This window comes from Siniperca chuatsi, linkage group LG23 (genome assembly GCF_020085105.1).
Source record: "Siniperca chuatsi isolate FFG_IHB_CAS linkage group LG23, ASM2008510v1, whole genome shotgun sequence".
Classification (NCBI taxonomy): domain Eukaryota; kingdom Metazoa; phylum Chordata; class Actinopteri; order Centrarchiformes; family Sinipercidae; genus Siniperca; species Siniperca chuatsi.
This window is the reverse complement of record NC_058064.1, coordinates 14,213,085-14,224,398: the sequence shown is the minus strand read 5'-3', so window position 1 is coordinate 14,224,398 and position 11,314 is coordinate 14,213,085. Positions and strand designations below refer to the sequence as shown.

At 42.9% G+C, this 11,314-nt stretch overlaps 2 protein-coding genes across 2 annotated transcripts; one reads left to right on the top strand and one right to left on the bottom strand.

Moving 5' to 3' along the window:
- Window positions 1–3,122: 3,122 nt before the first annotated feature.
- Window positions 3,123–4,128, bottom strand: LOC122871060 (achaete-scute homolog 4-like). Its single transcript, XM_044185640.1, has 2 exons — window positions 3,882–4,128; window positions 3,123–3,785 (listed from the first exon to the last, which is right to left on the bottom strand). Exon 2 carries the CDS (start codon window positions 3,773–3,775, stop codon window positions 3,254–3,256), a length of 522 nt encoding a protein of 173 aa, XP_044041575.1. The 5' UTR covers window positions 3,776–3,785; window positions 3,882–4,128; the 3' UTR covers window positions 3,123–3,253.
- Window positions 4,129–4,987: 859 nt separating this feature from the next.
- prdm4 (PR domain containing 4) lies at window positions 4,988–11,153 on the top strand. The gene is made up of 12 exons (XM_044185633.1): window positions 4,988–5,114; window positions 5,432–5,504; window positions 5,692–5,807; window positions 6,101–6,289; window positions 6,445–7,215; window positions 7,458–7,607; window positions 8,008–8,126; window positions 8,207–8,292; window positions 8,397–8,524; window positions 8,621–9,178; window positions 9,720–9,888; window positions 10,118–11,153. Exons 3-12 carry the CDS (start codon window positions 5,693–5,695, stop codon window positions 10,491–10,493), a joined length of 2,661 nt encoding a protein of 886 aa, XP_044041568.1. The 5' UTR covers window positions 4,988–5,114; window positions 5,432–5,504; window position 5,692; the 3' UTR covers window positions 10,494–11,153.
- Window positions 11,154–11,314: the final 161 nt, after the last annotated feature.

Genomic DNA, 11,314 nt, shown 5'->3' with positions numbered 1-11,314 from the left:
ACCCAGCTCCTCACCTCAGTCAGTGTCCGGTCTCGTTCATACGAAGGACAGAGCATCGCAGGCTTCCTACGAATGTTATACGGGCTTACCTACAACGCAACGTTGAGGAAAAACTACCACTTGAAACCCCGAACCCCGGCTCCCGTCTGTCTCCAGTCTCCAGTCTCCTGAGTGTGTCGCTCTAACCTCCGGCTCCTGTGTGTCTCCAGTCTCCTGAGTGTGTCGCCCCAGTGCCCACACTCTTCCAACAGCAGTGAAACAAGGACAGTATCAATACCATTCTATATTACTTCTGTGTTGCAATAAACTCTCTCAGTCTCCTTACCATTGTCTCCGGTTGTTCAACCGGAGGGAAATACTGTACTTTTCACTCCACTACATTTTTTCCACAGCTATAGTTCCCAGTAACTTTTCAAATTAAAAGTTCACATACAAAACATATGATCATTTTAGACAATATGAAGTATTTCTACAGATAAACTACCAAAATGTCTATAAAGCAGTTAAAATTGTTCCACCTTGACCAACTACAATGTTAAAACACTGCTCGCATGTTAATACTTCAACAATAACGATCTAATAACACAATAGATAACACTAATGGGGACGATTCTGCACAATGAGTACTTTTACTTGTGATACTTTAAGTACATTTTGTTTCCATTCCTTCTGTACTTTGACTTAAGTAAAATGAATGCAGGACTATTACTTGTATTGGAGTATTTTGAGTAAGATAGTAATTAAATTATCTAAATACTTCTTCCACCTCTGTACAATACAATAGATCCCTTATTTGGTCTAGCTCATAATTTGGATTTGGATTTGGAACAGCAAAATGCAACTCTTTAATCAACATGCCACAGGTTAAATCACTATTGTATGGTATCTACTGGCGATGCTGAGTTCCTGCATCACTGTGTGTCCTGTTACTCGCAGTTTCCGTCTCCAAATGTGGGCTCTCTGTCTCAGCATGTCGCAGCAACCTCTCCCGGTGGTCCCTTCGCAGATCTTACTTCAACTGATAAACTTTATCTGGCCAAGTCATCATGCATGTTTGCAGCCTTACACGCAGAAGATAACATTAGCAGGCTGAATATAGAACTCACATCTCTAACATCCCTTCAACAAAGGATTGAAAATGTTGTAGTTCCATGTTGACTTAAAAAACAATCTATTGTATCTGTTGGTTTCAGACAGCGAGGTTTTGTGCAGTTTTTTTGTGACAGATTCACAAAATTGATCACGCAGGAGGTCACCCCATGTGATGTAACTCTGTCTTCTGTTTTAAATCACATTCACACACGTGCATCAGCAACAACCTTTCCAGTAAAATAGAGCAATGCCTTGGAGGAATCTGTGCTGGAATCTGATTAGAATCAGTGTGTGTGCATCAGGAAAAGAAAACATCCACCGCGGGCAGAGGCTTTCATTTAAGTAGCTTCATGTTCTCTATCTTAAGAGCGCCACTGAACCATCAAGCCCAGGGTACCAGCACTTGGCTAATTATTGGGTGTAATTCACACACTGCACAGACAAACACCTTTTGTTATGGGTATGTCATGCCTTTGTGGCTGTCAATGCCATTCTTCCATACCAGCACGGTTCACTTGAACTGCACTCTGCTGGTCTCTCCAAATCCCCTTTACTTGTATACAATATCATGTTTGCTTTTTTGTTTCCTATTTGTGGTTTTGGTATTACTGAAAATCAGAAATTGCGAGCTATTTCCATGCAGGTCAGCGGAGGTGGGAAGTATAAACACACAAATAGGGTGGAGAGGAGGTTCCTCTTGCGGGGCTGAGGGCTGATAAATGCATTCCTTAAGCTATTAGGAGAGAAAAACTTCCTGAGAAGCCTGAGATACAGTAAGTAGGTGGGCTTTGAAGAGCACTCAGGTGACTAAAAACAATGAGACTTTCTTCAGAATACACACTTTCTGGTTTGAGATGTCATTCCTGTGCTTTAGGGACCAGTTAAGCCTATATACTGTACTATAATGTTAACTTCCATTAGCCATAACTAAAACAAGTCACAAGGATATTGGTTTCACACAGAAAAAGCCTTGTTCAGAGAAGACATTTTGATGTCACAGCAGGAAAATCACTGCTGTGATTAATAACATGATTAAATGGCTGCATTATGTGTACCAGTTCTGGAACTGAGCTACTAAATAATGTTATTACTGTTAACACTTGTGCTTTTCCGGCTGTGACAAGTCAAAGAGGAAAAAACAGCCATAGGGCGACATCATCGTGTGCGCGCGTGCATTAGAAAGGTTCAGACAAACAACGAAGCACATGCACATGATTCTACATGTCACATTAGGACCAGTGCATTTGCAGGATCTAAGAATAAGCAGTCCACTTAAAGGGGGTGAATTTAGTTACAATCACTGTTCACTATTTTATTTCCATGGTTTTGAGAATACGCTACAGTATAGCTATCAACACCAGTCTGCACAAAAGGTGTGTCTAAGAAAAAATCTGAGATATTTCGCTTGCATTATATAAAATGTCTGATTGTTGCATGGCTTTACTACTGTTGAACCCATCCTTTATTCATTAAATTAGAAATGTTTATGATTAGGTTGTTCTTGTCAAGTTCACAAGAATTTAATATAAATGTGATGGACCCACGCAATTCACATTTGAACACTATGTAAAGAGATGAAGTGCTCAACTTGTCAATTGTCCCACAAAATAGTCTTAATTCTTTTACTGTATTCAGCCCTACACCATGACCAAGACTTCTTTGTTAACCTATATTTATGAATATTAGCATCACTTAGTCAGAAGTTAATAGTATATGGTCAAGACTTTGTTCCCTGAATTTTTCATTTTCAGTAATTCTGTGTTTTCAGTGTCACACCCTTTAATACAAACTGCGAATGACCTGGTTGATAATGTCATAAGGCGAACAATCAACAAAAAATATTACGTGCAACACGATCATCTAAGCTTCAAACTTCATTCAGTTTTCATTCAAATTATTTTACTATGTTGTTACATATTGTTCCCAAATGTCAAGAATGAACTGCTTTCTCTGATTGTCACAGCTCCCAACATGAAAACAAACGATGTTTTTGGTCAACTGTTGAATAAAATCAGACAGTGGAAATTGTGTCAGTTATACATGTCTTTACTTTCTTTACAACTTAGTTAATGTACAGCAGATCACACACACACACACACACAGAGAGAGAGAGAGAGAGAGAGAGAGAGAGAGAGAGAGAGAGAGAGAGAGAGAGAGAAAGCTAGTAAACTATCTCCCCACTGTCCCTGTGGCCAGTTTTGGATTCTCCATCACTGTTGCACTCTGTCCTCTGCGGCAGCGGCGCACGGTTACGCACGTCTCCAAGTGACACCTCCATCCCGGACACGTTTAAGTCCAGCAGGCCCTGCAGGTGTTTGATATAGTCAATAGCCGCCCGCAGTGTCTCCACCTTGCTGAGCCGTTTGTCCTCAAACTCTTGCGGCAGATGCTCTCTGAGCCGCGCGTAACCTTCGTTTACGCAGCGCACTCGATGCCGCTCCCTTTCGTTCCTTTTCCGGATGAACGCGGGCTCAAAGGAGTAATCACATACACCGAGGGGTCCGTGAAAGGGGAAATAGGAGAATCGTCTGTAGGGTAACATCTGGCCGTGCACAGGGTCAAGGTATGCAGCGTCTAGGTGGAAGGGCAGTCCAATTCGAAGCGCATCCCTGTAGTGCGCTCCACTGTTATCCATGGAGAAGCCGTGGAGAGCCAGTGGAGGGACATATGGAATATGCTCCATTAACTCCTTACTATGAATCAGTAAGGAGACAATCTTAGATTAAACAGCAGTAAAATATATACACTTGTGTTTGCATCATATATAACCTGTAATCGATGCAACTTACCCTGTCAGAGTTTCCTCACAATCATCTCGTGTTTTGAGCAACAATTTCCTTTTAAATCTCGCCAGTTTGTGATTAAATATATGGATTGTGATCTATTATAGTAGACAGTTCTTGCTCGGGACTTTTTCAGCCTGTGTGACAACTTGTTTGTTCGGGTTTTGAGGCTATATGCATGGTGGGTGTGATCCGGGGCGGAGATGCAGCTTTCTCATCAAGATAAAACTGTTTACATAACGTTTTCTTCCTTCCGTTGGCACTGTGAAGCAATTTCATCATGAATAATATTATGAGCCAAACTTTAAGGGCTTATAATAACAGACTTTGTTTATTCTAATAAATCACTTATTACATTTATATATCAATAATGAGGCACAAGGACAGGTTTTAGACAAATTTGGGGATGAAAGTACCAAATCCCAGCTCAGTAGATCAGTTTATAACCCGAGTTTACTCTTGGACAAGTCATTTAATAAAGGTAAAGGCCGTTGGATTGAAAATGGTGTGGTGGCACATCATTTAAATATTTTAGAGGCAGTTGCAGCACATTGTTTTACAATTCACATTATGGGATTTTGGTATTGAAATGATTTGATAATATCTGTGATAGATGATGAAAATGTATATGTATGTATTTAACGAAACATTACTGTTTTAAGCAGATCGTCATCACATTTTTTTTCAATTTACTTGAAAATGTATCACTCAGTTCTTCAATACAGAAGATTTTTAATCACGTTCATGTTCATGGATGTTTTTTTTCTGTCATCCATTTAATTATTAACTGTTGAAGTCACAGCTAGTCTTGCTCTTACAGCCTGGGACCTGTGGGAGACTCTCAATAAAATCAGCACATGCAGAAGTTGGTCTCATGTAGCTGAAGTTGGCCCCTACTATAAAATCAGTGAAAGACAATAAATTCACCTGGTTAAAGAAGCTTTCAGCTCAAATCCTTTTTCTTCTCGGGGAAAGTGTAGGTACTGTTTTTAACAGTACAAAACAACACAAGATAATATTACTAAAAACACAAACAGTAACATGTATATTTTTTATGTGGGCCCTCTTTGCCTTCCTGCCCCCCTGCCTGAAGAGCCACGGCCTTTCGGGAATCTGGAGAGTGGAGGACAGAAAAACTGACCTGAGATCAGCCGAATACTCCTCCACTTACAGCGCAAGAACGCATGCGCAGGAGGGGCAGTATTCTGTCATGGCCCCGCTCAGGGAGGCATTGTGTTGGTATGTTGTTATTTTGAAGGCATCTTTCTTTTCAAATAATCTGTATTTTTGCTATGAAGCAACGCGGACGTGACGCGGTATATCTGTACTTTTAGCTAGCTGAAACACCTGATAATTCTCTGTTTTGGCCATTTATGTAGGCGTAAGTTAGCAAGGCTAACGTTAGCAGTGTGACAAAACTGGTTCATGTTTCGCTAACTAACTAGTTAGTTACACGTTAACTGTTGTTTTGCCTGTTTAAATTAGAGTTGTTTAAGAATTGGGATTGGCATGGCGATGCCGTAAGTTGTTTTCATACCAGGTATTTTATTTCACAGGGAGAGAAGTATAAAAGCCCCCTTCAGCAGTACACGGTTAACGTTACTGATGGACATCAGTTGTTGAATTCAGGTAAGCTAACAGTGCATACGTGTATCGCCTGTGTGTCATTATATGCTATTACACACAAGGGCCTTAATCCATGTCTTGATATTGCTAATTGTGTCTAAACAGCAGCCACCCTCCAAACAATCAGCTTATTATTTGTCTTGCTGGCTCATTGCTCAGTCTCAGTTTAACTCTCATGTTGTTTCTCCAGGATGAATGACATGAACCTGAGTCCTGTGGGCATGGACCAGCTCAGTGTGCCCTCAGTGAGTGCCAGCCACCTGGGTCTGCCCACCTCCCCCACACACAACCCTATTCCCCCCCCAGGTAGGAAAGACACTACCAGCCCTGCCTGTTTGCTCAAGCTGGGAAACACACTAGACCAACTGTTAAAAGACTCACATATTCAGTGAAAGTCATAGAGTAGCACGGTGTGTTCTGATGTCTTATGTAAACCTTCTCAAACTATCAGATCATCTTTATATTTGCCCACATTCCAGTTGTTATAAGGATCCGTGCCTCCTATAATTCTGTGCAGTAGTCTCAAGCTCCATCCCATCTATCTTTGCTAAATTGGATCTTGGTTTATTACGTGCTCTTGACTCTTTATTATGGTCCAGGCATGCCAGTGGCCATCCCCAGCCTGGGTCCTTCCCTGGGCTCCCTTCCTTCTGCCCTCTCGCTGATGCTCCCCATGGGTCCGCTGAGTGACAGAGGAGTGATGTGCGGCCTGCCAGAGAGGAACTACTCCTTGCCGCCGCCTCCATACCCCCACCTGGAGAGCAGCTACTTCCGAAACATATTGCCAGGTGGGGTTCTGTTTGTGTGTGAGATATATAACTCATCTGTGTAGAAATTCTCAAAGCAGTCGGCCAGATTGTTGAAGTGCGGATGCTTATTTTATTGGGCTTTATCCCAGATGCTCTTATTTGAAATGAAGTTCCCTCTTTCTTCCCTGCTTTAGGTATCCTGTCCTATCTGGCCGACCGTCCACCACCTCAATACATTCATCCCAGCAGCCTTAACATGGACGGGCCCCTCTCTGTGGCCAGCAACAATCCTTCAGGTCTGGACCCCTACAGTGGCCCTGGAGGCCCACTGGAGCAGGGCCTGGTGTCCATGGACTCCAGACAGGTCAGCAGCCAGGGAGACCTCCACCAGACTGGTGCTCATGAGCTGGACTCTACAGGTTTGGCCATGGAGTCACGTGTCAGCAGCCCCATGTCCCCTGACCGGATGGGAGAGGAGCTGGCCACCATGGACGGAGTCGGGGTGGTGGCGGTGTCTGATAACCAGCAGCAGCTCGGAGGGGGAAGGCAGCCTCAGCCGCATGAGGGCCTGACTGGGGTGGACTCATCTGGTGGGGTGATGCCCCTACACGGGCCCCCTGTGCTCGAACTACCAGTGGTGATGGAGCAGGATCATATGGGGGGCCAAGTGGGGAACGCTGGGGGAGGAGGTGCAGGAGGACTTGGGGAGCAGCTCCACACAAATGGGGAGCTGAACTCAGGCGTTGTCAGTGTGGTGCTCACTGGCTCCATGGCCAGCCAGGGCCAACTGGAGCCGGTGTCGCTCCATGGACACTCTGGGATGGGGCTGGAGGCAGTAAATGTGTCCCCCATAACTGCAGAGGTGTCGTTGGGGCCAGAAAACAACCTGGTGCTGGTCAATTCCACCCTGCAGCTAGAGGATTCTACCTCCAACAAGGAGAACATGGTCACTGCCTACACCATCTGTGAGTGTGTTTCTTTAGACGTTAAAAAACTGAATATATCAATGGAATTGAAAATGGATTGGAAATCATATACAGCTATAAAACTTTGGAAATACTATATATACAGTTGTTGTAAAAAGCAGTCATAGAATTGAAGTGAATTGAGCATGATGTTCAACAAGCAAGCTCTTGACATTGTTAACAGGCAGTAAGTATAAGTGACTCTCATCTGTACCAACGTTTGTGCTGTTATTGTCTTCCAGGGTGCACACTTTGTGAGCGCTCATATACCTCAGACTGCCCGGAGCACGGCCCAGTCACCTTCATCCACGACGCAGCCATCCAAAGCCGGGCTCGCCTCTCTCTGCCGCGTCCACTGTGCCTGCGCATCTCAGTGGCTGACGAACCGCTTGGTAAGAGAATGACCCACCTTAAACAGGGTTTTCCCTGCCCGTATTTACGAGAGCACTTGAATGACATATCTGTCTATTGGTCTATTTTTTGTCCTCCCTTTGCTTATCTTGGTGAGCTTACTATGGATTTAATTCGATGGAATTTTAAAACTCTTAAATTCTTGCATTTTATGTAGAACCAAAAGACACGTTAACATTGTGCCTCTGGTAGTTTCATTCATGTGTTATTTGTGGAACTGAGGAAGAGACTTTTTAAGGATCACACAAGAGTTGATGCAGACAAACTTTCTGTGAGCCATAACAGAGTAAAAGCAGTTAGAATTTATTAAGATGTCTTATGTAAAGAAAAGATTAAAACATCAATTAGATTACTGACAAAATGTGCTTATGCCCCTCTTAGGAGTTTTTGCACGTGATGTCATTCCTCCAAGGACCTGCTTTGGACCAATGGTGGGCCAGCATTGTAGCAACGTGGATCTCTCTGATTGGCCAGAAAAGGACACGCCACAAATATGGAAGGTGAGTGCAGTAACTTCAGTTAGACCGTCACAGTCTGTGCAAAACCATGATAAGCAGATGAACCCATTTCTTTGTTTCAGATGTACCACAACAATGTGCTGGAATTCTACATCGTGACAACAGATGAGAATGAGTGCAACTGGATGATGTTTGTCCGCAAAGCAAGGTATGATGCTGGTAAAATGTTGAGTTCTGAGGTGTTCCCCATGTTGTTTCAGTCTAGTGAATATGTTAATAAACAATTTCTATTTGCTGTGTCTGTGTGTTTAGGACCCGTGAGGAGCAGAACCTTGTGGCGTACCCTGCCAACGGTAAACTGTTCTTCTGTACAACCACAGAAATCCACCCGGACCAGGAGCTGCTCTTCTACTACAGCAGAGACTACTGCAGGCTGATGGGTGAGATGACAGATGATTTAACATGTATAGTTTTCACTTTAAAGAAGCCTCACTGATCCATTGCTGACATGGTTATCCTTCACATGATCTCCACAGGTGTTCCTCAGGTGCCTGAGGGCCAGATCTGCCAATGTGGCAAAGAGTGCTCCTCCTTCTCTGAGCTCAAGTCTCATCTTAGCAGCCATAACAGTAACCACAGCCATAACCAACCTCCACACAGCCACAGCCCATCGCAGCAGGACCACTCTCAGCAGCAGCAACAACCACAGCAACAACCACAGCAACAGCAACAAGAGCAACAACCACAGCAACACACTCACCAGGAAGAGAAGCTGACCAATGGGACCTCGAGCTCCTCCTCTTCCCCGTGGCCCTGCCACGCCCACGCTGCAGGACAAACAAACAGTGATAACCACAGCAGCAGGGGCAGCAGCAATAGAAACTCTAATAATGTTACCTCCAGAGCAAAAGGTCAGGGTCATGTACGGGAGAAGAAATTCAAGTGCAGCATGTGTTCCCGGGCTTTTATCACATCCACTAAGCTCAACGTGCACTTCATGGGGCACGTGGGGATGAAACCTCACAAGTGTGAATACTGCAGTAAGGCGTTCAGCGATCCCAGCAACCTCAGGATGCACCTCAAGATTCACACAGGTGTGTACAGGGATACTTGAAGTGTAAACATCTGTCTTTTCAGCTGTTATACTAACCCCCCAGTTCTTCCTGTTCTTTCCCAACAAGCCACATATAACAACTCATTATAATTATAAAAACTCACCTACGTATATATAAAGTTGTTTCCTAGAAAGACGTGTCTGACAAATGTGAGTGTATGCACCTCAAATTACAATTTTTAAAAGCAATTTCACAGCACCTGCATCTTAACACTTTACCCCACAATTCTTAAAGGAATAAGTTAGAAAATTTTGGAAATACGTTTATTCGCTTTCTACAGCAAGCAGGTGGGTTTTGTTACCATTGGACAGAGCCAGGCTAGCTGTTTCCCCCTGTTTCAAGTCTTTGAGCTAAGCTAAGCTAACTGGCTGCTGGCTGTAGCTTCACATTAAATGGACAGATATGAGAGGGGTATCAGTCCTCTCATCTAACTCTCAGCAAGCGAGCGAATAAGTGTATTTCCCAAAATGTCAAACGTTTGCTTTTAAAACATTTTCGACTTTTTTCCCCCCACTAACAGGTCAGAAGAACTATAGATGCACGGTTTGCGAGAAGTCGTTTACCCAGAAATCCCATGTGACGTCGCATATGCTCATCCACACCGGTGCAGAGAAGCTCAAGTGTGACCTCTGTGACCGGGCATTCATCAGGAAACATGACCTGAAACAACACATGTTCTCTCACACACAGTATGTAACTTATTTATTGTATTCTAGATAAAGCTGTAGAAGTAAACAGTTATTTTATAGGCTAATGGACTGTGGTTTGTTTTGCACTCATTGTAGTAATTTGTTTGTTTTTCTTTCAATCTGCTGTACTCACGTCTCTTGCAAAATCTCGATCTCAATGAGATTACCTGATGAAATAAAGGTTATATAATGTGTGTTGTCTTCATACTCTTTCCCTTCTCCACCACAGTGAACGCCGGATACAGTGCCCAAAGTGCAACAAACATTTCCTCAAGACCAACCACCTGAAGAAGCACATGAACTCTCACGAGGGCCGAAGAGACTTTGTCTGCGAGAAATGCCACAAAGCTTTCCTCACCAAATACCACCTCACCCGTCACCTCAAGATATGCAAAGGGCCCAAGATGGAAAGAGTGTCCCGTAAGGAGCAGGATGTGGATGAGGAAGAAGAAGAAGAAGAGGAGGAGGAGGAAGAAGAAGAGGAGGAGGATGGTAGGGGAAGAGGAGGAGGAGGCGATAGAGTTGTTGACTCAGCCAGCAATGAAGACTGTGGTTTAGATGTTGGAGGATATAACTCTGAAAAGTCCCTGTCACCCCCTCATTGACAACACTGTGCCTCTTGAGATGTCTTGTTTATTTATTTACTTTACTACAATACTGACGTTTACCTCTAGTTTTTGCCAAATATCAGTTACTTTGTCAAATTTCAACTGCAACATCTTATAAAATCTGAATTCTACAACATATGTTTAGTCTCACACAAGCATATTAGTGCTGCTAAAATAATCTTTGTCATATGATAAGCCAACTGATAAAGATCTGACTGTATTTCTACAAAGCCACTCTATCTTTTAATTTACCTCAGGCCTGTGTAATGTTGGTTGATGGGATTCATATAAGCTATCTTTCTTTTATTGTTTTTCCTTATTCTGTTTTTTCCTTTGACTTACTAACATGGGGCGAATAGCTGATATTCATTTCTAGTTGCACAATAATGTCATTTAAAATTTCTGATGCCATATTCTTGCATTTTAGTCCTGATATTATGTAATTGCTAAATGGCCTGTGCTTTTATTCTTTATTTATTAAAAGCTGATTTTTTTCCCTTTAATTTAAAATGTCTGTGTGAAGTGAGCCTCTTGAAAACAGGAATCTGGGCGTTGATGTGATATTCCTCATTGTGTGAGTGTTGACTTTCTGTTAAAATGTTATAGCTCCATCCTGTCTGTTGCATAATGTTTTAATAAATGAATATTTACAGCTGTTTTATGTTGTTGACTGATGTACATGATAGTTGAAAGCATACATTAGTACTTAACTGACTATATAGTTTTCTTGTGTCTAAATTGGTTTTTAACCGTAATGCTAATGGACTGCAGATCCACCTGATGTACATGCAACACGATTACCCAGTGCAAAACCCTAT